This window comes from Eutrema salsugineum, unplaced genomic scaffold, assembly GCF_000478725.1.
Source record: "Eutrema salsugineum unplaced genomic scaffold, Eutsalg1_0 scaffold_13, whole genome shotgun sequence".
NCBI lineage: Eukaryota > Viridiplantae > Streptophyta > Magnoliopsida > Brassicales > Brassicaceae > Eutrema > Eutrema salsugineum.
This window is the reverse complement of record NW_006256885.1, coordinates 8,659,549-8,686,227: the sequence shown is the minus strand read 5'-3', so window position 1 is coordinate 8,686,227 and position 26,679 is coordinate 8,659,549. Positions and strand designations below refer to the sequence as shown.

General features: G+C 36.6%; 5 protein-coding genes and 1 long non-coding RNA gene across 6 annotated transcripts; 3 read left to right on the top strand and 3 right to left on the bottom strand.

Moving 5' to 3' along the window:
* The first annotated feature begins 145 nt into the window (after positions 1–145).
* Positions 146–1,730, top strand: LOC18023368. Its single transcript, XM_006408251.2, has 8 exons — positions 146–364; positions 509–651; positions 746–806; positions 887–935; positions 1,036–1,090; positions 1,176–1,263; positions 1,361–1,479; positions 1,572–1,730. The coding sequence occupies exons 1-8, from the start codon at positions 193–195 to the stop codon at positions 1,632–1,634; spliced, it is 750 nt and encodes a 249-aa protein (XP_006408314.1). The 5' UTR covers positions 146–192; the 3' UTR covers positions 1,635–1,730.
* A 12-nt stretch (positions 1,731–1,742) lies between these two features.
* LOC18024969 (dehydrogenase/reductase SDR family member 7) lies at positions 1,743–4,378 on the bottom strand. The gene is made up of 12 exons (XM_006408252.2): positions 4,291–4,378; positions 4,122–4,177; positions 3,979–4,012; positions 3,769–3,867; positions 3,519–3,667; positions 3,363–3,401; positions 3,119–3,211; positions 2,902–3,000; positions 2,566–2,667; positions 2,270–2,353; positions 2,126–2,191; positions 1,743–2,056 (listed from the first exon to the last, which is right to left on the bottom strand). The coding sequence occupies exons 1-12, from the start codon at positions 4,364–4,366 to the stop codon at positions 1,967–1,969; spliced, it is 987 nt and encodes a 328-aa protein (XP_006408315.1). The 5' UTR covers positions 4,367–4,378; the 3' UTR covers positions 1,743–1,966.
* A 516-nt stretch (positions 4,379–4,894) lies between these two features.
* LOC18024968 lies at positions 4,895–5,505 on the bottom strand. Its single transcript, XM_006408250.2, has one exon. The coding sequence runs from the start codon at positions 5,328–5,330 to the stop codon at positions 5,112–5,114; it is 219 nt and encodes a 72-aa protein (XP_006408313.1). The 5' UTR covers positions 5,331–5,505; the 3' UTR covers positions 4,895–5,111.
* A 1,826-nt stretch (positions 5,506–7,331) lies between these two features.
* LOC18024966 (protease Do-like 7) lies at positions 7,332–16,008 on the top strand. The gene is made up of 24 exons (XM_006408247.2): positions 7,332–7,728; positions 8,066–8,136; positions 8,379–8,513; positions 8,844–8,902; positions 8,986–9,022; positions 9,331–9,456; positions 9,577–9,666; positions 10,119–10,184; positions 10,262–10,318; positions 10,429–10,494; positions 10,713–10,820; positions 11,139–11,219; positions 11,444–11,493; positions 11,902–12,067; positions 12,443–12,901; positions 13,247–13,429; positions 13,503–13,608; positions 13,868–14,038; positions 14,134–14,213; positions 14,294–14,521; positions 14,705–14,920; positions 15,106–15,263; positions 15,401–15,512; positions 15,656–16,008. The coding sequence occupies exons 1-24, from the start codon at positions 7,443–7,445 to the stop codon at positions 15,818–15,820; spliced, it is 3,276 nt and encodes a 1,091-aa protein (XP_006408310.1). The 5' UTR covers positions 7,332–7,442; the 3' UTR covers positions 15,821–16,008.
* A 1,252-nt stretch (positions 16,009–17,260) lies between these two features.
* On the bottom strand, positions 17,261–17,701 carry LOC18024965 (probable calcium-binding protein CML33). Its single transcript, XM_006408245.2, has one exon. The coding sequence runs from the start codon at positions 17,699–17,701 to the stop codon at positions 17,261–17,263; it is 441 nt and encodes a 146-aa protein (XP_006408308.2).
* A 5,459-nt stretch (positions 17,702–23,160) lies between these two features.
* LOC18024964 lies at positions 23,161–26,100 on the top strand. Its single transcript, XR_002900806.1, has 10 exons — positions 23,161–23,597; positions 23,697–23,762; positions 23,951–24,033; positions 24,119–24,165; positions 24,241–24,319; positions 24,405–24,934; positions 25,121–25,303; positions 25,377–25,482; positions 25,551–25,601; positions 25,688–26,100. It is a non-coding gene; the product is annotated as an uncharacterized LOC18024964 (long non-coding RNA).
* The last annotated feature ends 579 nt before the right edge of the window (positions 26,101–26,679 follow it).

Genomic DNA, 26,679 nt, shown 5'->3' with positions numbered 1-26,679 from the left:
CTTCCAATATTATTACAAAACATCCAGGGTCCCTTTTTGATTTCCACGTAAGAAGAGGATGGTCTTTTTTTTACTATTCTAAAACTTTATTGGATCATCTTGCAAAATTTACAAACTTCAGGGCCTTTTATGCATCTTGTCAAACAGTTTTGTTGATCCAGTTTGGCGTTCTGACGGAGACAGTCGGCGAAAATGGAGCAGCCACCGTCGCCGGGAACAAAGTCAGTGGAGCTTGGAGAAAGCATTGAATCTATTTTACGGTTTACTCTGCGCTTTCATTTGGACGAACCGCTTCCAAGTTTCGATCTTGACTTGACCAGAGATTTCTGCCTCCATCTCCTGGAGGAAGATACAGATTCAACGGGTAAGTTATCCGATTCTACTTTGTCTGTGTAGGATTTTGGAAGTTACATTTCCAATTAGCAAGCAAAATCTGCAATTGGAGTTTAATATACTAACACTCAAGAAAAATAACTGAAATTCCTCAGAAATACTCTTCTCTTCGCAGAAAAGCTTGCGTTGTACAAGCTTCTAGCAAGGGCTTTGTATGAATGTCTAACTTCCGAGGAGCAGGGATTATCTGTTGATAAAAACTCTAACTTGGAAAAATACAAAGAACTGTTTCATGGCCTGGGACATGACTTGGTAAATGTATGTAAGCATGAAGAGCTTGGTCTCAACTACTGATTGCATTAAATGAGAGTAGAAAAAGTTTGAATTTTGGAAAAAATCCTCGTTGTGTCAGATGTTGCAGAAGGTAAACTTTGAGCTTCATGTACAGGAGCCTTATTTCACTCAACTGAAAGGTACATCTTCTATTTACATGATCAACTTAATATAATTTGGTCGATCTCTTTTTCATTCCCTGGTGCCTCTCATTCGCCAGATGGTATGAAAACTGTTGAAGGAAGATGTGCAGTAGGAGACTACATGAGGTTTGGTTCTTTAACCTGTAAATGTGATTTACATCTATCTCTATTGACTTCACAATTGGTTTACTTATTACTTACTTTTTAGCTATCTGTGTACTCTCAGGATTTGTTCAGGAGCTTTTATTTTGTTCAATAAATGCTTGCTGCTTGAAGTTCAGGTACTCGCTAATCATCGTATCTCTGTGAGTTCTTCCTTGTGAGAGCACTTTTTCATCTTCTTATCAACCATTTTGATGACGGCAGGACGTTCGTCATTATACTTCATTCTCAGAAATGCTGAGAGTGGAGGGTCTTTCCAAAGTTCTTCCTGGAGTCGAGAGTATAGAAGAAGGTTTGACGGGCTTTGCCATAGCTACTTAACACACTTAAAAGGCATCTCTTGTGCTATGTGGACTTCGTTCTAACCCGAAAGGCTGTTCTTTCTGCAGGTGTTCGAGTTTACCGAAATTTTTACCCTAAAGAGAAGGAGAGAATGAACGGTGTTGTAGCAATTCGTGTTGCTAAACCAGCTGATCAGCCTTATGCAGCTTTGGCAGGAGTATTGTCTGTGAGTTTCTAGCACCAAGTGAAACCCCGTAAGTGTTCATTTGTCTTCAATATCCGCATCACAGAACTTCCTTTTCGCTTCAACTTTTGTAGGAACTGAAGTCCAATGGGATCAAAAGTCTGTTGGATGACTATACAGGAAGAAATACGATGTAGCTGCACCTTTGAGAGCAGAGAAGCTAATCAATTCTATGAAAAAGAACTGTTACCTAGATCAATGGTTTTAGAATATTTAGCTCGGATGGTTTCAAACAAATGTGGATGTTGTATTAGCCAAATGAATGATTGCCATCTTTTATTACTTATTGAGCTCTAGCCAGTGTATTGAACTATTTTACCACTCTAACACCAGCTGTGCTAGTCATCACAGTAAACTAGTTATATAGCAGCAAACTCTTTCCTGAGACACTTTCTTAGTTATCAAAACAGACATGAACATAAACACTACCACACTGACAAGACTTCATATACTTTCTAGATAACCAGTGTCAGTTTGTTTTAGTCTTCTTCTGAAACAGTAAATTCCATGAGTATGTGTTGCCTTTCTTTTCCGCAACCTCCACACGTTTCCCTCCAACCTGCAAGCCATTCATTTCGTAAAACTTTTTGCTACTAACAAAGTAATCATTATTGACAGAGTAAAGTACCTTGTCCATGAGCCAGAAGCCAAGGGGAGGTATGTACTGCACTAGATACATCACGAGCAGTACTGGCTGATAAAGACCGAAAATAAGCTTATATATCAGACGTCTAACCCGAGTGTAACATATACGATTTTGACAAAGAGGTACCTGATATGAAATCCAAGCTTCCTTCAAGTTATGAGATGCAGCGATTATGGTCAGTTCTGCACATCGTTCAGATGACACACGCTTCTGCTTGGGAAGAGAAAAGTCGCTTATTAGATACTTGAGAGAAACTGAAAAGAGAGAGCAGCGGAAGATAGAATATCCAAATGTTGACAGAGAAGAGGATTCAATGTGTGTCTACAAGACTAGTTAAAGATTAAAGCAAAGGCAGAAGTACTTAGAAGTTAGAACTGCTGACAGTTTCGTCAACAAATCACAATCATAATCAGTTAACCAACCTCAGGAGATTTCTTGTCTTCCGAAGTTGATGTTCCTGTACCATTCGAGGTTTCTATTGGACCGGGACAAACAACAGTAACCTTGATTCCCTTCTGAAAGAACTGAAACCATGCGCAGATGATTGTGAAATAACGGTCAGATTTGATAATTTATTGTGCTATTTCAGCAATAAGTGAATAGGAATGCGAGAGACTAAAACACAAGCAAAGGAGAGAGCAGGAAATGAAGCTTATTAACATCCTTGTGGCGCAGCTGCGAGTTTTCTGTTATGTCTTCCATAAGTCATTCGTTTCCAAATAATTTGCGACCATGCAGCTTCTTTACTTCAAACATACCTCAGAACGTAAGCTGTGGAAGTAGCCTTGCAGAGCATGTTTTGAAGCAGAATATATAGCTTGTCCAGGTGATGGTACCTTTCCTGCGGCACTGCTAATCTGAGTATAAGATTGACGTCAATTATTGATTACGACATTTAACACAAGGAAATGGACAATCTGGATAGCCGAAAATCTCAAATTTAACATATTTAAGATTAGCAAAAGCTTCACGTACCACAACAAAATGACCGCCTCCTTGTTTTAGCATATGAGGAGCTAACAACTTTGTAAGAGATATTGTCCCAAATACATTAACCTCGAAGGTAGTCTGTACACAAAAATCATTGATTAACTATATGAAAAAAAAAAATACATTAAAACCACACATGTCCTATTCGCTACAGAATAAGAAGTCTCTGGCTATCGAAACACAAAGATATTGTCGTGCCTACAGATTTTACCCAACATTTCTAGAATACCTTAAGATTTTCCTCACTCGCATCCAGTGCCTTAGATTTCTACAAGTAAAAGAGTATGGTGATGAGTACGACACGAGTTTGAACAACTCAAATAACAGCTTGAACTAAAGACTCTCTGCTAAGTAGATACAAAACTTTAGCAAGGAAATTACTTACCGGACGCTCATAGGCAGCATTGTGAATCAAAAAATCAACACCGGCTCCAGGAAAAAGCGACACTGCTTTCTCTACAACATGCTTGAGCGACTCTTCGCCGCTAGCTAAATCCAAAGGCAAAACCTTGACATCTTCTGGTGCATATTTACCTACAAGAATGCTGAGTTGATTACATGGTGCGTCAACAGAAACAGAAATCGCACAGTTCAAAACTGGAGACCTTTCCTTGATTCAATGTGCAAGGAATTACCTTTGAGCTCGCTCTTAACCCGATCCAGTTCAGCTTCATTCCTCGCAGAGAGAATAAGCTTGGCACCTAAACTTGCAAACTGTTTAGCAAGAACTTCCCCTAAAAGCAAGCATCAACAAAGAAATAGACATGAATTGTAGCAACAATTTGCAGCCAAAATATATAAGACAGATTTCTAGAAACTAATCGTAAAAAAGAAAACTTTCTTACCAATTCCACGGCTAGCCCCTGTGATCCAGACTACCTGATCCAAAACGAATCAATCGGAAATCTGAAAACTTTTTCCCGGAAAAAAATGCTCGGGAATTGAAATAGCCGAGAAAATATTCATATTCCATATATCAATACAGTACCTTGCCTTCTATGGCTTCACGCTTCACATGCCTCTTCGAAATCAGGGTAAAATCCCCTGCAGGAGGCAGAGAACAATCAATTTCTACATAATCTGAAACTAAACTAATTTCCATGACAGCCACAAATGAAATGACTTAACATTGAATTAGAACTCTTCGAAGTAATTACCATCGGCGAGTGCGAATTTGAAGAGCAGACCAAGAAGAAGGAGGAGTCCGAGAGAGAAGATGAGTAGAGTCAGCATTTTCTTGGTTCGAGCAACGGCGAAGAACAAAGAGAACAAGTTTTAATCATAAACCTTGAAAAGCTCAGGGGCAAATATGTTAACAAAAACAAATATAGGGTAAAATCATAAAATATTGATATCTAGGGTCACACGTGAAGTTAAATTCTTAATTATTTACACCAACTGCTTTTGTTTTTTGTAAAAAGAAAAAAACACCCCAAATCTTTGTTTGAGAGGATGGATTGGGGAGTAATCGCAGGGAAGACGCCATTTACAATGTGAAGAATTTTACATCTGAAACTTGTTTTGTTTCGCCGATATTTTAGTAATTAAGTTCAGGACTACTGTTTCTAAATAGCTGCTGTTGCTCCTCTGACATTTGAATTGTTATTATCAGAAAAATGGATAAGGGGACTTGCCAAAAGGTGCACTCTTTGCAATATCACTAGATCAAAACTATTGTAAACGACAAATCATGGTGCTATAATTTCATTATAGTTCATAGATCACAACAAACGAAGATCTATAAGATTAAAAAGCGTCTTCTTACTGTCGACTGAAAATGAAAACTCATGGCACTATAGACTTTTCTTGAGATCACAACCATTACAATTGAAAACGATAACTTATTAGCTTTTCACGAGTAGCCGAATCATTAAAGTTTTGTAGAAAGACAACAAAAGAGAACACAACATACAAAATAACATACAAAACATATAATATATAGTAAAATTACTCAAATCTCGAAAGTGAGATATTGAAATCATATGGGAATGGAGCGGGTGACTTTGGGATAAACGTGAGTAGCCGGATGACCCATAATACGGCGACCTTTGGCGTGTTTAAAGATATAAACCAAAGCTCCCACCGGCCATTCCACTATTCCGGCTGCCACAAACGCCACAAGCCCTAACGTTGGTCCTACCACTTTGCATCTACATGGGTTCCCTCCTGTTCCGCACTGCACACATATCGGAATCATCGTTCGTTACGGTGACAACAAATTAATAAGGAAAGGTGTCAAAGATGTGAAATGTTTGTGGATGTTATAGAGATGTGATGTATGGAATATGAGTAGAGCAATAAGTGTATGATTATGGAGAGTTGGATTGTGATGCTTATATAGAGACTCAAGCGAATCATTTGTCTTTTTAAAACTGTTCTTCTAGTTTCATCTAATACTAAATTAATTTGATCTTTAAGTTTATAAGTCCATACATATATTTTCTTATCATTTTTTCTTTTCACTTTTGACAGGTGTTGTGTTCGAGAGTTGTGCATGTGGTTCAAGGAGGATACGTGTTTTCTTCTCTCTATCTCAGTTATCGTCCCACGAGATCATTGGTGTCAAATTGTTGATGACATCGTCGGTTTACTATATTAATTTCTTTGGGTTCTTGTGCAATGTATATGTTTTAGGGTCAAGTATCGATCAGGACCAAAAACGAGCTGTGTCGCAAACAGGCCGGGCTCATCATCAGCCGGGCCAGACCATTACAATAAAACTATTAATACAAGTACAGTAACCAACATATAGGCGATCTTATCAAATTTGAAGACTTATTCAAAATTTAAGAACCTCGCTTTTGCATTTTATGATTCGGTCTCACCAAATGCATATGGGTGACGTATATAAAGATATGATGCTGCAGCATATAAGATATATATATATATATATATATATATGCACATGCATATGTTTATAGATATGCTTTATTGTTCTTTTTCAAGTCTTGATCAATTAAAAGACATATCCCATTATCATCATAATGAAACCAAAACCTCTGATTATTGTCTCCTCCATGTTCCTGGTCTTACACTGCCTCACTTATCAAGCCAACTCCGATTCGCCCCTGGAACACACCGAAACACCGGTTCGAGACTCTTGCGTTAACTCTTGTGCTCAACCAAAGCCGTTGCCATTACCACCTCCACCACCACCAAAGACGGTTTACTGCAGTAGGTCATCATCACCTCCACCTCCGGCGAAATACATGTACGTGACCGGTGTGCCTGGAGAACTATACCGGACTGAGCCGAATGACCAGTGGAGCTACTATTCTAGTGCAAACCGGAATTCGGTGCAGTGTATCCTGGTTATTATAACTGTGGGGTGGTTTGTAGTTGTTATAAATTTGTGAGAAAAAAATTGCTATCAAGGGTGCTAGCGATTTTAAGCGTAGCTCTATTAAATCAAATATCGTAATTATGCATAATCGACTTATTATCTACCCAAATTATACTATTAATTTGTTGTGTTTAATCGTATTTTTGTTTTGCCAGAACACAGATTATTCATAGTGCTAAAGTGATTTATAATGTGAATGTTTCTATATATTAAAACATGAAAATTATCAAATTAAACAGTTGAAAAGATTCCCATTCACCAATCTAAAATTGCTAAACAAAACTAGTGGGAAATATAGATGTTGTCTTCACACTTTGAAAATAGTTTTAAGGAGTTTTAAAGACGTTTTATATAATTTAAAGAACTTTGGTGTTCGGTGATGCTAATAAAAAAGAAAAAAAAAGACGTTGGTGACTGTTGTATAATTGACATTAGACATGCAAAATCTCCACTACAAAATTAACAAGACATATTAACTATGTCTAAGTCAATCTTTTTCTTTTCTTATAGAAACAAAGTTTCGGTATAATTGTTATAACAAAAAAAGTTTTAAGTATAATATTAGAGAAATACTATTAAGTTAAATTGATAGAACAATTGTTCTGCAGAACTCTTTTTCATTTTTATTTTTTAATAGCTGAAATTTGTCGACAAAATGAAATTTCTTCTTTCAATTTTTTTTTTGGGGGGGCAAAAATATTGATTTAGACAAAAAATGGCGTTTAGGAAGCTGATTGGTTAAAAACAAAAAAAAAAAGGAACCATAATACAATATTTAAAATTTAATCAGCGCACAAAGAAATATAAAACTGTACTACGAAAGGAAAGATTATCATCAGATTTCATTTCCACCAATCTTGATAATCTGAGAGAGAAGAGAGACCAATCCCAAAACCCTAAACCCATTCCCGCGGATTTTTTCCCCTTTCACTCTTCGTTGTGAAAGGGAGCTAATACGGAGACCAAATGGGAGATCCGTTGGAGAGGTTGGGATCAGAGGCATCAATGGCAACGGAGTCTGGCATGAAGTCTGACTTGTGTTTAGAGATCGATCCTCCGTTAAGCGAAACCGTCGCCACCGCCGAAGACTGGCGTCGTGCTCTAAGCAAAGTTGTTCCCGCCGTCGTCGTACTCCGCACAACGGCCTGTCGCGCCTTCGACACCGAGTCGGCCGGTGCTAGCTATGCTACTGGGTTTGTCGTTGATAAGCGACGTGGGATCATCCTCACCAATCGTCATGTGGTTAAGCCAGGTGCGCTTTACTCTTCAGATTTCTTTTGGGGTCAATTCTTGATCGGAATATCTCCATTTGCTTTGAGCAATTTTTTTCGTCCCAAGAGACGAGTTAGGGAGCTGGTAGATATCAGATTTCACATACGATGTTATGCAATGGAACTTAAAGGCTATGATGGTATTCGCTTTAGGATTTTGCGATTCTATCTAAAAGGGTTCAGCTCAGCCTAGAAACGAAGAATGTTGTAATTCTAACTTCTAGGCCAATATGGAGATACTTTGGTCAATCCTTCTGGGGTTGAAGTTGAATGAGATCTATATAATATTCAGTGATCCATCTCTTTCGTCTTCTGTAGGCCCAGTAGTTGCTGAGGCAATGTTTGTGAACCGCGAAGAAATCCCAATCTATCCTGTATACAGGGATCCGGTAAGTCTCTCATTCTAATCCCCTATATTAGAATTCATTTTTCCCTTTTCCTGCTTCCCTTTGAGTACGAGCAAACTGGCATCACAGTCCAGAATATCTTTGTTTCACTTGTGCATTTTTGCGTTACTAGATCGTATATACTGTTTCTGTTTCGTTGAAATGAGGCATAGATACCGATTACTTTGCTCCCTTCTTATCTTTTCCTCCCTCATCAGGCTGATATTCTTTGGTATCCGTTTCAGGTCCATGACTTTGGCTTCTTTTCGTATGATCCCGGTGCAGTACAGTTTCTGAGTTATGAAGAAATTCCTCTTGCCCCAGAGGCGGCTTCTGTTGGACTCGAAATCAGGGTTGTCGGAAATGATAGCGGAGAAAAGGTAACATAAATAGTATGGCATATTCCTTTACAAGGAGGCTGAAAGTATGAGAGTCAAATTTTCAGCCTCCTTGGAACTTTCAGTTCTCTTGGCTTCTGCATGCGATTATGTTAGTCATTACTAATTTACTAAAAAGGAGCATATAATCTATCATTTGGATGTTTTGATCCAAACAGTAGACCTGGTTTCACTTGTCATTATGGGATATCGAATGACACTAGCGAGTTACTTGATAGTTTTCCTACAGTACGTCTCTCATGATAAATCAGTTTTCCTAAGACTGATTTATGGAGAAGTGATGCTTCTGATAACTGGAGTGTGGATTTGCAGGTTTCCATACTGGCTGGTACTCTTGCTCGGTTGGATAGGGATGCTCCACATTATAAAAAGTATTACCTGTTTCAGTGGTCATGTTTTTATAGTGCTGCTAATTTCATACATAACATGAAAATCAATTGGGTTTTTAATGCAGAGATGGTTATAACGACTTCAACACGTTTTATATGCAAGTAAGTGATTATTTCCTCTTTAATGTTTATTACGTTATTCTACTTCACTAAACTTATTTGAGCTAGATTACGTGCTATCTTCCCTGAGGCAAAACATTGTTTTCATATATTCTAGTCGTGCCATGCTTAAGTTTATTTCCCATTTCCAGTACGAATGTGCCTCTTACTCGTATTTTCCTTACAAAAATATCTACTAGGTTAAACTTCCTTTTTGTAGCTTATCGTGCAGTACTCAACTATTTTATGCTTTTAATCTTAAGCCTAACATATGCTTGTGTTTGCTAATATTTTCGCTACTTTATTTATAGGCAGCATCAGGTACTAAAGGTGGGTCAAGTGGTTCTCCTGTCATTGATTGGCAAGGCAGGGCGGTAGCCTTGAATGCTGGCAGCAAGTCCTCAAGTGCATCAGCCTTCTTCCTACCACTTCAACGAGTAAGCAATATCTCTTTTTCATCACTTATTCAAATCATTCCATAACCCCGAAATTGATATGAAATTTAGTTGGAAATTTGCTTAGGACTTCTAATCAAGTATGGTTCTCTTATTTGGAAGGTTGTCAGGGCGTTGAGTTTTCTCCAGAAAAGCATCGACTCGTCCACGGATAAGCCAAAAGCAGTTCATATTCCTCGTGGTACTCTTCAGGTTTGTTTTCCACCTGTCGGGTTTTGGGACTCTTCAATCTTCATAATGCAGTTAAGAATATTTCCACGAATATCAGATTTGGCCTTTAAAAAAAGAATCGCTGGATTCAACTTGTAGTTACGTTTCGATTATCATACTTTATTTGCGTATAATCAATTTTCAACCGATGTTGGTTCAAATCCTGGAGAGAAAATGTGGTCCTTTTAAATATCTTAAGAATATATAAATGAGCATGGAACTTTGAACTGGACTACCGTGAATTGCAATTGAAAGGTTTATGAGTCAGTTCATGGTTTCATGAGGATTGAGTACGAATTCTCATGTTAAATTTCTTAAACACTTTCCCACGATTGTCAGATTTTCAGAAATTCAGAGGAAGTTCAATCTCTGTTTTCTGATACGAGTTCCGGGGTTGCTGATGTAAGGTTTTATCTGTTTACTTGTGTACTTAGATGACATTTATTCACAAAGGCTTCGATGAGATACGGCGACTTGGTCTCAGGAGCGAAACTGAACAGGTACACGATTTTCCTTCTTACCATCGTTCCTTGTATTACACGGTGACACCTTAAAATGCTATATCTTGGCCATGAAGGTGGTTCGACATGCATCTCCACCTGGGGAAACCGGAATGCTTGTTGTTGACTCTGTGGTGAGTTTGCTTCATTATTAACATACAATACAATAATTATTTGAAAAGAAAATGGATACTGTTTAAGTGGTGCCTAAACTTGAAAATTTTCATTGATATATGACTGGTAGGTGCCAAGTGGCCCTGCTGATAAACATTTGGAAGCGGGAGATGTTCTTGTTCGTGTGAACGGCACAGTAAGTTGTCTTGATTACATCGTTTTAGTGAGGATGATTTTTCTGTTTGACTCAAGCAATCTAGAATTGTGACATCTTTGCTGCAACATTAGTATATGAAACACATGGTTTATAAATTAGTTAGACGTAGAACCTACTAATCATTGCACTTACATTGTCTTGTTCTTTTTTTACTCGTTTTGCTAAATCTCCCTTTATGCATTTCATTGTTATCACAGGTTCTTACGCAATTTCTGAACTTGGAGAGTCTGATTGATGACGGTGTTGGCCAGATAGTTGAATTGGAAATTGAAAGGGGTGGACACCCACTATCCGTTAGTGTATCGGTGAGTTCCATTCTTCTACTTCTAACTTTGCTTTTTTAGTGTTCTTCTAGGATTTTATGTTTAGTTTCTGCCTAGTCACATATTGGCTATAAAAAGTAGTAGACTATGGAAAGACTAGAAGTAAGATAAATGTAGCCGTCTCTTCTCTTTTCTGTTGGTCATTAAATTCGCTCTTGCTGCTGTTTTCTTTTTTCCTGAGAAAAAGTTCTCAATAAATAGTTTTCATGTAAAATTTCATAATCTTTTTAAATATGATTGATACTTCCTGTCTTTTATAAAGATATAGATCCTTATGTGTTTATGTATTTCTCGACACAGGTTCAGGATTTACACTCAATCACTCCAGATCACTTCCTGGAAGTAAGTGGTGCTGTAATTCATCCGTTGTCTTATCAGCAGGTAACTACGACCTAAAATGATATATCTGGATTTTTTTAATTGTAATAATGCTGACAGATTTTTTGCTCCACGGCCCACACTGCCTTGTTAGATCCGAGTGTGCAAGCATAACCAAGTGATCTCGTGATGTTATTATCCAACTTTCTGCTGACAAATAAGCTTACTTTTGTTTTACCGACTCTCTTATGGGCGTTAGCTGATCTTAAAATTTCTTGATTTGACAGGCTCGTAATTTTCGTTTTCCTTGTGGATTGGCCTATGTTGCGGACCCTGGGTAAGCCGCTCAACTTTCTTCCATCAAAATTTGCACATTTTCTTGATCCATGTGCAATTCCCTAATAGAGTCCAACAGAAAAGAGTGTTTCCTTCTATGTTCTTTTAATTCTAAAATTTATTTATCTGTATCCTCGGTACAAAAAGTCAGCTGTAACTTCTTTTTAGACCCCACTTTATCTTGAAAATGACACTTTTTATCCCTTCATCAGAGATCTTAAGATAGTTCGCTTCTAGCTTCTTGTCTCTCTGTTGACTTATCTAAAAATCTTCTCGACTGATGTGTCAATATTCGCACATGTGAGCTTATTGTGAATGCAAATGATTCCATTTTTAGAAAATTAATTCTTATATATTGGATATTACGAGTCACTGTATTTCTTCCTCAGATGAGCTATTTTCTATGCAGATACATGCTATTTAGAGCTGGGGTCCCACGACATGCTATCATAAAGAAGGTTGCTAATGAGGATATCTCTTGTCTTGCGGATTTAGTATCCGTTCTTTCAAAGCTCTCCAGGGGTGCTCGTGTTCCCTTGGAATATATGTCTCACACCGATCGCCATCGCAAGAAGGTGATACACCTTGATTAAAAGTTCTTTTTGTTAGGCGTCCTAACCCACTGTAAAGTGTAAACCATTATATATAATAATATTATATATAATAATTTACTTTTAATCGGCATCTGTATTCTTGCATGCAATTTATTGATTCTTTGATAATATTACCTCTCTTCTTGCTGTTCGTAGTATGTGATTTTTTTTTTTTGCTACTGTGATCGCTGTCTATGGAAAAATATAATATCGTTAAAGTTATGATTTCCACAATGGATCTTTTTGTGCTAACAGCGTTCCTATCATTATTAGGTAGCTGTCCATGTTTCTTTTTTGAACTCTATAATAATTACTCAAATGAGAGTAGTACTAATTTTTGGGTTCCATTTCCTGCAGTCTGTGTTAGTCACAATTGATCGTCATGAATGGTACGCTCCTCCACAGTTGTATACCCGTAATGACAGTTCTGGTTTATGGGATGTGAAACCTGCAATCGAATCGATTGGTAATAGTGGTTTGCCTATAAGCCAACATATTCCTCTCTGCCATCACGATACAGAACCCATGTATGAAGTGAATCTTCGTGGGGTTAATGATACTGCGTCTACTATGGAAGCCTCGAGTGGGGATGGTTCTCAGAATGATTTTGGCTCAGAAGCAAAGAAACAAAGAGTGGAAGATGATTCTTTAGATGGAACTGTTGCAAACGGTTCCGTATATGGGAGTGAATCTAAATCTGATGATGCAATGGCAACAGATAATACAGTTTTACGAGACTACGAAGGTGCAACAGCACTGCCTGCTAATGCTTCATTGGCTGAACGTGCTATTGAGCCCGCTCTTGTCATGTTTGAGGTAAAGATTGAGAATCTCTCAAATTTGAGTGTAGTAGTGGATTATGGCTTTGTCACTGAACCTGAATGAAATAGTGTACAAAACTGAATTCAAGGTTGGACCTCCCACTCACCAAAGCTATGAAGTATTAACATGTTAGATTTGGGAACTATTTATACAGGTCAGAACATTGATAATCTAACATTGATAATCTACGGATGCTTATAAGAAAACTATAGAAGTATGACCTGGTGAACGGAATTACTGTCTTGGCTATATATGTATCTGGTATTTGTGACTGTGATTAAAAATCCTTATTGTGATTAAAGGCAACTTGCATATGCTGAAGCTAGTTCTCTTATACAGGTTCATGTGCCACCATCGTGCAGTCTTGATGGTGTACATTCACAACATTTCTTTGGGACTGGCGTCATTATTTATCATTCTTCAAGCATGGGGCTTGCTGTGGTGGACAAAAACACTGTAGCTATTTCTGCATCTGATGTTATGTTGTCCTTTGCTGCTTTTCCAGTCGAGATTCCTGGAGAGGTTAGATTTCCCTGAGAATCTTATAGTTCATGGAAGAAAACTTTAGTATTGATCTTTCTTAACTGAAATGCAGGTGGTATTTCTTCATCCTGTTCACAACTATGCTCTGATTGCCTATAACCCGTCAGCAATGGGTCCTGCCGGTGCTTCAGTCATTCGTGCAGCTGAGCTACTACCTGGTATGTCAATACAAACCTGTACCAAAGCGCCTTTGGGGTTCCAATTATATGCTGGTTGCATGATGGGGTGGCATTTAGCTATTGCTTTGTTTTTGTTAACCATTTGAAAGTTTCACCCATTGCTCTGTTTGTGCTTTTTGTGAACAACTGTCTTATTAGATTTATGTATTTGTTGTATTGCTTTCAGTTGACTGTCGTTTAAACTTTCCGTTTTTCTAGTCAATCTAATGGGACTAGTTGCAATGCCTTTTCTGAACAGAACCTGCACTACAACGTGGAGATTCAGTTTATCTTGTCGGATTGAGTAGGAACCTTCAAGCCACATCAAGAAAATCTATTGTAACCAATCCATGTGCAGCGTTAAACATTGGGTCTGCTGATTCTCCCCGCTATAGAGCTACTAATATGGAAGTAATTGAGCTTGATACAGGTAAGGAATTCAAAGCCTTTGACATTAAATTTTGTTAGCTACTTACTTTAAGCTTGTTCAAATCGCACATCGTTTTTTTTATTGTTTCTTTGCAGATTTTGGTAGCTCATTTTCAGGAGCGCTGACTGATGAGCAGGGGAGGATTCGGGCCATTTGGGGAAGCTTTTCGACTCAGGTTCATCTTCCCACTTTTGGAGTTTTCATAAAGTTTGTGTTTTTTTCCTAACATGGTGCTTTCTTGTGAATTGATCACAGATTAAATATAGTTCTACTTCGTCAGAAGACCATCAGTTTGTCAGAGGTATCCCAGTATCTGCGATCAGCCAAGTCCTTGAAAAAATCATAAACGGTGGAAATGGACCAGCTCTTCTCATAAATGGTGTCAAGAGGCCAATGCCACTTGTTAGGATTTTGGAAGTTGAGTTGTATCCTACTTTGCTCTCAAAAGCCCGGAGTTTTGGTCTGAGTGATGATTGGATCCAAGTAAGCCTTTTGTTGTTTATATATTTCGTTAATCTGCTTCGATTCTTTATCACATCGATATACGTCTTTCCGCATGTAGAATTTGTATATACGTGAAAACACTATATGTATACCATACCGTTAGCAGAATGCTAGTAAAGTAGGCATTCTCAGATCCATGTACTCTATTGATTGTTCTCACAGATCCTAGTCAAGAAGGATCCTGTTAGACGACAAGTTCTGCGTGTTAAAGGTTGCCTGGCAGGATCAAAAGCGGAAAATCTTCTGGAACAAGGCGACATGGTTCTGGCAGTAAATAAGATGCCAGTTACATGCTTCAGTGACATTGAAGCCGCTTGCCGAACATTGGATAAGGGTAGCCACAACGATGAAAATCTCAATCTAACAATCCTTCGACAGGTGACACCATTAACTCCTGTTTCTTGAGACATCTTATTATTTATTTGTTTCTCCTTTATCACCTTAGTCCTTGTATCGATTGATCAGACCACCTGTGACAATAGTGTATATCCTTTTCTTGAGGTTATTGACACTAATAAGAAAAAAGGTCCACTAGCTTATACTAGACTCTTGGTTGTTTTCAGGGCCGAGAAATGGAGCTCATAGTTGGAACTGATAAAAGAGATGGAAATGGAACTACAAGAGCGATAAACTGGTGTGGGTGCGTTGTTCAGGATCCTCATCCTGCGGTTCGCGCTCTTGGATTTCTTCCTGAGGAAGGCCATGGTGTCTATGTAACGAGGTACTAGTTATGACCTATATGTATATGGAATCTCAAATTGGTTTAACAAGAGACCTAGCTCCTTACAAATTATTTGTCTCAACCGACTAGATCTCATCGGTTGCTTGTGTTTTATCTCTGACAAATTTTGTTCTCAGATGGTGTCACGGGAGTCCCGCACACCGGTATGGCCTCTATGCACTTCAATGGATCGTGGAAGTTAACGGGAAAAAGACTCCTGATCTAAACGCATTTGCAGATGCTACCAAGGTTTTTATCTCATTCCTTACAAAAAACTCACACTTCCATTTACTCTGGGCCCTGAAGAACAGTGATGCAGCCATCACAGCTGTTCTTTTACTATGAATTGAAGTTTGATCTTAGATTGTTTATTTGTGATTCGGTTGCAACAGGAGCTAGAGCACGGGCAGTTTGTGCGCATAAGGACTGTTCACCTAAACGGCAAGCCACGAGTCTTGACTCTGAAACAAGATCTCCATTATTGGCCAACTTGGGAGCTGAGATTCGACCCAGACACTGCTCTTTGGCGGAGAGATATACTGAAAGCCTTAAAATGAAAATCTTTTTTAGATCATTGATTACTCTGAAGAGCTCTTACGATCTCTCATATGCTTCAACTTTGTTGTATTTCTATCAATATTCTACTCCAAATCTTCATTACATACCATTATAAAAGAACGGTCACTACAATTTACAGAAAAAAAACTCAGTAGGAAGGATTTTACATCCACTAAAAAATAATCAAATCAAGTTTTTCTTTAACTTATGTTTATTTTCTTACTCCCTCCATTTTACAAAGAGTGTCGTTCTGACACTTTTTTTTGTTTCAAAAAAAACGTCGTTTTAGAATTCCAATGTAAATTTTAACATAAAATACCATTTTTAACCTCAAAAATAAATTCAGAAATTTAATTATAAATATAATTTCAAAAATCATTTTCTGCAAATTAATAATTTATCTTATTCAAATCTCTTACTATTTCCAAAGCAAACATGTTCATCACCATTAATAATAAATTGAAGAGAATTTCATAATTTTAGGAAATCTGACTCTTCCACTCACTTGTCTTCTACATCTAACAAAACCACTGAATTGCCGTAAAAAAAAAAACAAAACCACTGAATAATTTGACTAAAAAGTTTTTCAAAAATTTGCAGGTGGAACAAAAAATAGAATATGAATAAAGAAGAGCATGATGTCATCAAAGTGGTGCAAGTGTTCGACCTTAACAAAAAATGTTCTCATTTGAATGACCCGAGTCTACGTCATAACCAAAATCTTCTACTTGAGTGGCATGATCATCACTGTTCACAGGTAAATTATTCAAATCAAATGATTTTTGGTTTTTTTTTACAGATGGAAGATGGAAATCAAAATTATTAGAAGCCATATGTGACTGTTGGGAAAATCACGATGAACTAATATAAACACTTCCTAAATTTTTAAGCATTGTTTGTTTGCCTCCACTTTCAATATTTGGCTCCATTAGTTTTTCAAACCTTGAAAAAAAAACGTAAAACACACAAAAAAGTTTGCCTTCAATTTTTTGTCATAGAAATCTATTGATCGTAGGAATGGATGGAATAAATTATTCAAAGTGACTAAATTAATATGCGTAGAATACTAAAAGGTAAACAATAGAAATAATTGAATGCTCTATAATTATAAAAAAATAAACAAAATAAATAGTAATGTAATTACATAGATAAAATAAGGGTATAAGAGACTTTTTATTTTATTTTTTAATTTGTGTGAAAAATGTGAGAACGACACTCTTTGTGAAACGGAGGGAGTATCATTTTGCTATTAATGTTGTTTTGAATTCAAACAACTGTGTAATGGTGAGTATATCTAGCAAAGTAAACAGGAAAAGATTTATGAAATCGGATAAAATTGATGGAAAAGAAACAATAAAATTATGATACGCTCAATTAAAACGTTATTATAGCGACCAATTTCAAGGCGTTAAGCCCTTAATACTACTGAATATTAGTAACTAAAAACCCATCATACTCTTGAATTTCTCAAAGCTAATATAACCATCGCCATCTACATCGACGGCTCGAACCATCTCCACACAGATTTCGAGCGAACACTTTTCCCCGAGCCGAGTCATCACCTCATATAACTCATTCGCCGATATTTTCCCATCAGAATCAATATCATATAATCTAAACGCATCCTTCAACTCCTTTTCCACGCCACAACCACTAGACCGGGCGGTTTGGTCCATGCACGAAGCGAACTCAGTCGCATCGACCTGACCATCACCGTTTGTGTCAAGCTGGATGAACATCTCGACAAGTTTCTCCGAGGGGATGGTCGGAGAGAGAGCATTCATAGCATCACGAAACTCTTCCCATGAGATCTTACCGTCTTTGTTCTTGTCGAATTTCTCGAATATATCACTTGTAGACAGATTCATATTCACATTCATATGTTTTTTGGTTGATTTCATTTTTTTTTCTTTTGAAACTTACGTGAATCTGAAACACTATTCCTACATATTTATATCAATCAGATGCGAACCTCTATTTTTCTTATCGCTTCTCTCTCTCTCTCTCTTTGATGATGAGTGATGAATGTCAAAGATGATAACAGAGTTATGGAACAAGGTTACAAAGGAATTACAGAAACAATCTCTCAACTCTCCAACGAATTACAGAAAATCACTATTGAAATGGAATTACAGAAGAAAATAGTATTTTCTTCTCTTGAACTCTTCAGACTTGCTTCATAACTCCCACGCGTGTCTTCTTATAAGTTATATAACCTCTGGAGAAACTTTCTTGCATTTCTTATCTTCTCCTTCGTAGCATCTTCATTGGGCTGCGACATTGAGGCTCTAAGCTCATCCAATGCTACAATTGCATCTTTTTTCAACACTTCATACTCCTCCAAGCAGCTTGTAAGAGACGATATTAATTGTTTTGCCTCGAAGTTAGTTTTGAAGCTTCCATCATCGTGTTTTCTTCTATGTTTAGTTTTTTCACGTAGAAAGAGAGATTTGACACAAAAAAAAAAATTCATTAACACTCTCACCTACTATTATTGCATCTTCCTCCTCCTAGTGCATCTTCCTTCTCCTAGTGCATCTTGACACAAGCATGTTGTCCGTTTCCAAGTTTCTTCAGAGGTTAGAATCTCTATATCTCTTGCACTTCTTAAGTGGACATATAGAGATATTAGCAGTGGCGGACGTAGAGGTAGTTGGGGTGTGGCATTTTTTTTTTTTTGAAAAGAGGGGTGTGGCATTTATCTTGTTAAATATAACATGATCAGTATCAGCTCATTTGGCTAAGATGGTTGCTCGTCGTTTCATAGGTTGGTGAGTTCGATTCCTATTGTCTGATTTTTCTTGTTCTTTTTACAATAATATTTGTTCGGTCATGTTTTTTTTTCTCCTTGGCTGTTGTTAGATATTTTTATCCAACATTGTTATTACTATTAATTTTTTAATTAGTAACAATATTATTATTTTTTGTTAACAAAGAATGCACTTAGATTATTATTTTTTAGTTAATTAAATAGTTTCTGAGTAGATTCGTGTAATATTTAGATTTATAAACTTAAATAGTTATATATATATCTATATAATTTAAATTTTGTATCATTAGTTGTAATCTCCACATTTTCTAACTAATAAATTAAAGATATATATATAGAATATATGTAACTAAATATATTTTCTGAAACCAATAGAAATAGTATTGTTTTCTAAAAAGTGGTGTTTTTTTGTATTTCAAAAATTAAAATATATTTGGTTAATATTGTTTTTTATCATATAAATTTGATATTATGTGTAATTTATGCCCCACATATAATATGTTTATGGATCCGCCACTGGATATTAGGATGATAATTTAAGGAGCATCAAGTTTGATTTAAATCTTTTCTTTTTTGTTAAAGAAGTTTGATCTAAATCTAACTGTTATATAGTAATGGGTGGATATAGTTACATCATATAGTTGAGTATATTGAACATATAGCATACTGGCTTGATATTACGACAAACATTTGAGCAATTTTTTTTTTTTGTTAATTTTCAGAGCCCGACAAACATTTCGTGCTGCTACTCCAACTGGGAGTTCTGAGTCTCGTTTGAAAAATTATGATATCTTGATAAGAGGTATTCAAAGGAGTGCTACTAAGAAGAGAACCGTTGTCATGAACAGATACCAGTCAAGCACACTTCAAGAGATCATAGATCACATAGAAAACATTTTTTATCATCCAGACTCACTGGCCTTGCCCATGAGAATCGATCTTGCGTGTAATGCTCTCGAACAGTTATTAAAAGATAAAATTGTAGATATAGAAAAGAAACAACAAAAGTATGAAAATGGATGTAAAGCATTGGCTGAGCTTCAAACTACAAAAATGCTTCAGGACAACGCCAACATCATGTATCACATTCTCACATAATTCACCCATGTTCAATTTATTTTTGTCAGGAAATGACTTGTTAAGCAACATAAGTTATTGAAAGCAGATTCGGTTCCAAAACACATATATTAATGTAATTTTGGATTTCAGTGACCTTTAGACCGGCCTTGCTGTTGAGTAATGATATTTAATAAACATACACTTAAATTTAACTACATGCTCTTTAATTAATTTTATTTATAAAGAAATGGAAAAATGTCGAAAAACCTCTAAACCAATGACAATAAACATTAATAAGTCTTATTAGTTATTATATTAGTAATAATAGATATCTCATAATAGATATCTCATATCCAGTCCAAATATAAATTTAAAACTGAACTAAATAAGTTTATCCAACTGGTCTATTTTAATCGCAAAGGAGACCGACTGTGTTTCCGTTCTATCAAATTAAAAAAAATATATATATATAGATATATATAAGTTTTACACATAAAAATATATTTGGGAACGTATTGATTTAAACCAATGACGACTTGTATTAGAGTGATTTGTACCTTTTGACCAATGTTGTTATTCTGTTACCATCAAAAATTTTATAATTCATGTTGTTGATTACAAAATTAAACGGGATATTATGTCGTTGATAATCGTGGAATGCATGCAGTACGTACACCATACATAATCCAAAGCAAAAGGTAAATTTTTATCGAGAATTCGGCCAAAAAAATCCCAAACTTTTCGTTTTTTGCCAAAAAAACATGAATTATCAGCTTAGCCAAATAAATACTCAATTTTTGTTGATTTCCATAAATAATAACAAATTTTTTGTTGACTTGCCAAATCAGCACACCGTTTATAAAGTTAACAGAAAATTTAAACACCGTTAACTCTGCTGTTACTGTTGGGTTAACTCGAAACGACGTCGTTTTAAAATTCTGCGATTTTAAAAAGTTTTGCTTCCACCTGAGTTCGAACACATTAAGGATACGTATGCCACAGTTCCAATGACACTTTCGAACATATAGGTCATACAATTATTTTTATTACTTATTTTGCCCGATTTTTTTTTTAAATTCGCAATTTTAAATTTTTTTGCTTCCACGGAGGCTTCTACCACTGAACCAAAGACACTTTTGAACAAAAAGGTAATCTATTTGCTTTTATTACTCATTTTCGTCTGTTTTTTCTTTTTATAAAAAATTGCGATTTTAATGTGTTTGGTTTAGGAGAAAGTGAGTGATAAAAGCAAATGAATTGCAATTTAAAAAAAAAAACAGAAAAATGTGTTTGGTTTAGGAGAATATGAGTAATAAAAGCAAATAGATTGCAATTTAAAAAAAACAGAAAAAATAATATCGTAATTTAAAAAAAAAACAAATGAAAATGAGTAATAAAAGCAAATGGATTGTCTTTTTGTCCAAAAGTGTTTTTGGTTCAGTGGTAGAAGTCCCCTATCTCTTTCCTATGTTAAAAGTTCAAACTCAGGTGGCAGCAAAAAAATTTTAAAATCGCGAATTTTAAAAAAAAATCGGACAAAATAAGTAATAAAAAGAATTGGATGACCTATATGCTTCATCCTTCTCTAAGGTCTTCCCATGAAGCAAATGTGAAGCTGGAGATATCTTTTGTTCTTTTTCTCATCATTGTAAATCTGATAAAGGGTGAAATTCAGATTCTTTTGTCCCTTTTTCTCCAATATTTTTTTTTTGACACTATACAGATATGAAAGATAAACGTAAATTTTAACAGAGTTTTAATATTCACTTGCTGTCTCCTGGTTTTATCCACATGCATATTTCATCAGACTGAGATGTTCGCTGAGAATCTTTCTAGAATAAGTTGCATAACTAAGTCAAAAATTCATACCCATGGCAACAAAATGGAGACATTTAGAGGAAATATCAGAATCATGAAACTGAGTATGTATGTAGAGGAAACATGATCATAGATATGGTGGTATAGTGTACTGTTTAATATGGCGTTCGAGTCTTTAAAAGTAAAGTTAAAAAGACACAAGTGGGGATGCAAAAAGAAAGGCCTAACTGTTGTATTGCTGAATGAATACAAGGTATTATGCATTTTCCATCCACAAGGCAAGAATGATTGAGCAGAAGAAGCAGACATGCATTATGCAACTTATTCTAGAAAAGCATTCAAACCAATAATCAAAGGAGCGTATATGAGAATGGAAACTATACAGCTCTCGCAAGTGTGGGACTCCACCAAAAAAATGGAGGAATAGTTCCACTGAAACGATTATCTTCCAAGTGCCTATAGGGAGAAGGGATGAGATTAGCTTATGAGTCTTTTTTATAATCATTTACAAGAACAAATGTGCACCACAAGCAGTGAAATATATAAAAGAATTATCTGCTTACACTGATTCCAGCAATTTGAGTGATCTGAAGTCAAGTATACTTCCCGAGAGAGGAATTGTTTTCCAGCCAGCTGTTCAAAGCACACGAATATCAAAAATGATGTTTTTGACGTTCAGTCATATATTCACTGTCAAGGTACTTACATGGAGGACAATGCTGTTAATTTTCCAATTCCAAACGGACCTTCCACACTCTTTACAATTACGACACACCCCTCATCTTTTAGATCATTCTTGGACAACTTCAACTTTTTCAGATATAGCTTTATTTCTAAACAAAATTCCTCTTGCCAAAGAAAAGAAAAAAAAAATTTCTAAAATCATATTACTAAAGTATTTCAGTTCTTAGTACACTCTGATTGTCTCCAAAGTCTCTTTTGTTTTCAGTTTTGATCCCTCGAATCAAATCTGGAAATTAAGATATATAAGCAGAGCTGTAGAAGGATGGTGATGCACTGATGCTTATAGTTAGGCAATGATAGTATTAAATATAAACGTTTAACTATGATAACCGGAGTTCAATCCAAAATAATGATAGTAATCACCTAATGATATCTCTCATATCTAGTCCAAAAATAAATTTAAAACTGAACTAAATAAGTTTATCCAACTGGTAATTTTATTTACTTCTCTGTTTTAATTCGGCTGAAATTTATTTTATGAAAGGCCCCTTTAAGGCCCTTAACAAAAAAAGGCCGTAGAAAAAGAAGCCTTGACAAAGGATGGATTGAATTTTTTTATTTATATTGATAAAGAGAGAGATCACGTGATGTTCTCGTGCGAATGTAAATAAAGGAAAAAGTCACGAGCAAGAAATAATACCATTCGCAGCAGGTGCGCGTTGCGCGCGTGTCGCTAAAATCGAAAGGTATTGATTTTGTTCATTTTGGGCATACACGCGATATTGAGTCAAAAATGAGCGAGTGTACTGCGTTTTGCGTGTTATCATGCTGTCGTTTTGGGCTCGATTTTGATCAATTTTTAGCAATTAGGAGACATGTTCCTATATGACACTGTCCGTCAAATTAACATCAATTATATCACAGTATATGCGTTTTGCTTGTTATCCCTTGCCGTTTTGCTTTTTTTTTTTCTTTTCTCCTTTTTTTTTCGCTTCGAAACTGGTCGGCTTTCATTTCGCCGATTAGAGGCTGTATTGGTTTCTCCGGCGTACATGGAAGTTTCGTTAGCTCGAACCAGCCTAAAGAAGGGTGTAAAATAGTTTCTGAGGTTACGCAGAGAGGGAAATGAGCTTGTGCCATTGTTGTCTGGGTATAGCGCGAAGACGAGAGAGAGAGAGTTTGATAGAGTTTGTATCGAAGCTACGCATTGTTTTGTATTGCAATTGGGTTTTCACCAATTCAAACGTTTCAAGCTCCAGCTTTAGCTGTGCCCTTCCTCGGTGATGTGTTATGGAAGAAAAAGAAAGAGAGACACTGAGAGAAAAGGAGTTAGCTTTGAAAACTGTTGATCATGAGTTCTCGGATTATACTCGGAGAGACAGTCTCGGTTCTACTCAAGAGTATTGACAAGGTCAGAAGCGGAACTGGGAACGGCTTTAGTAAAGGTGGAGAGTGAGAAACTAAGCTCATTATTAAGATTTCCCTTTCACAAACTAAGCTCAGACACAAACTGGTAAAACTCATTTTTTTTTAAATGGTACCAGGAATCTTCATTTCTGCAGTTCACTCGGATGATTGCATCTTCGAGGACCCGACAATCAGCTTCCAGGGTGAGGAATTACATAATCCTTCGTATGAGTTTCGTGTGCTTCCTCTGCAATTTCAGTTTGGTGCTTCAGTGATAAGTGTATCTGCTTGAACAAATGTAGATTGGTGGGATCAGATTAGCTTGTTCTTATCTATCAGATCCTAAGTGTTGATGTGAGAATGAACTAGTAGTCTCTTTTGGCTTTTGCAGGTACGGAATTGTCTGAACGAAACTTGAGATTACTGGTTCCGTTCCTCGAAGATGCATCCATTGAACTGCAAAATAGGGAGAAAGTAAGCCTCTGTTAGATCCTAGTCTCATATTGAAAATTGCTCTCAATGTTCTTCAAATCGGTTTAACACATTACCAACATTACAGAGTGGGTCGTCCCAAAGAAACTATATACGGGCGACATGGAAGCTAAGGTATTCGGATGGAACTTTTTCTTCACTTATTATGTGTCATCTTTAATGTTTATCTATTGAACTATGATGTTTCAGGACTTACCTGAAACTTCCATGGAGACCATTGATATCGATCAATGGAAGTACGCTCTATGAACTTGATGGAGACTTCAAAGTAAGAAAAGACTGAAACTTTGATTCCTTCGATCATAATAAGATTGTTTCCGTCTTTTGTCTGAGACATTGGTTTTTTGTACTAGGTTGTTAGGCATGTCTAAACACTTATATATACCAAGTTCTTTTGTAATGTATGTCGGAGCTGACAAAAACCTTCTTGTCAAAGACCACACTCATACATTTATAAACAAATGCAGCGAAATTGGAGGTATGTCATCTGTTCATTATTCTATTACTATGATGGCCTATGTGATTTTTGGGTTCCATTTCCTGCAGTCTGTGTTAGTCACAATTGATCGCCATGAATGGTACGCTCCTCCACAGTTGTATACCCGTAATGACAGTTCTGGTTTATGGGATGTGAAACCTGCAATCGAATCGATTGGTAATAGTGGTTTGCCTATAAGCCAACATATTCCTCTCTGCCATCACGATACAGAACCCTTGCATGAAGTGAATCTTCGTGGAGTTAATGATACTGCGTCTATTATGGAAGCCTCGAGTGGGGATGGTTCTCAGAATGATTTTGGCTCAGAAGCAAAGAAACAAAGAGTGGAAGATGGTTCTTTAGATGGAACTATTAACATGTTAGATTTGGTATCTATTTTTAAAGGTCAGAACATTGATAATCTAACATTGATATATATCTATGGGTGCTTATAAGAAAACCATAGAAGTATTACCTGGTGTACGGAATTACGGTCTTGGCTATATGTTTCTGGTATATGTGATTGTGATTAAATGTCCTTATTGTGATTAAAGGCAATTTGCCTATGCTGAAGCTAGTTCTCTTATACAGGTTCATGTGCCACCATCGTGCAGTCTTGATGGTGTACATTCACAACATTTCTTTGGGACTGGCGTCATTATTTATCATTCTTCAAGCATGGGGCTTGCTGTGGTGTACAAAAACACTGTAGCTATTTCTGCATCTGATGTTATGTTGTCCTTTGCTGCTTTTCCAGTCGAGATTCCTGGAGAGGTTAGATTTCCCTGAGAATCTTATAGTTCATGGAAGGAAACTTTAGTATTGATCTTTCTTAACTGAAATGCAGGTGGTGTTTCTTTATCCTGTTCACAACTATGCTCTGATTGCCTATAATCCGTCAGCAATGAGTCCTGCCGGTGCTTCAGTCATTCGTGCAGCTGAGCTACTACCTGGTATGTCAATACAAATCTGTACTAAAGCACCTTTGGGGTTCCAATTATCTGCTGGTTGCATGATGCAGGCATTTCAGGCATTCAAAGTAGGAGACCGCATTGACGTCAAACTAATAGAGGTCAGCGAGTTCTTGCGTCCCTATAACTAATTGAAAATTAATGATAATTAGATGAGTTGTTGAACACAGAAACATGGATAATGCAGGTGAATGAAAAAGGTCAGCTTCGGCTTAGTTGTTGAACACAGAAACATGGATACTTCGTCCAAGGACCGTGCAGCTGCAGGAGCATCAAAAGTTGCATCTGTGGATGAACTTGTCCTGAAGAAGAAAGATGCCAGGAGAGCAGCCAGTGGTGACAAGCCAATGAAAAGCAATAGCAAGCAGTAGCAATGAAGAAGAGAGAAGCAGTTTAGTCATTAATGGTGAAGCTACAATCAGCTAGTGAATGCAAACAGGTTCTGTGTTCATATCTGTTACTTTTAAGAGGAGAGTTTCATCCAAATCGAACCAGAAGATAGAGACAGTGATTTCTCTGAGTGTTAAATAGAATCTATTTATAGCGTAACAAACTGAACCGAGATGTTTACATTCAATTCCTCTTCTGGTTTAGCCTTGAACCGGTTTAATTCGTCACCCTATGTTTCATTATCCTCTCTTAACCGGCGACGATACTTATTCGACAAAAACAAGAAAAGTCTTTACAAAGTGGGCCTTTAGTAGTATAATTTTAAATGGGCGCACTAGCCCATGGACTTTTAGTGAAAGAATCTGTAGGCTAAATAAGAAAAAGTTAGAGCACGCGCAAGAAATATCCCAGTCGCAGCAGGTGCGCGTTGCGCGCGTGTCACCAAAATCGAAAGGTAATATATAAGCTATCGATTTTCTTCATTTTGGGCCTACACGCGATATTGAGTAAAAAATGAGCGAGTGTACTGCGTTTTGCGTGTTATCATGCTGTCGTTTTGGGCTCGATTTTGATCAATTTTTAGCAATTAGGAGACATGTTCCTATATGACACTGTCCGTCAAATTAACATCAATTATATCACATTACATGCGTTTTGCTTGTTATCCCTTGCCGTTTTACCTTTTTTTTCTTTTCTTTTTTTTTTTTCAATTTCGCTTCGAAACTGGTCGGATCTAATATCGCCGATTAGAAGCTGTATCTCTTTTATTTTACAGAATATAAATAATCA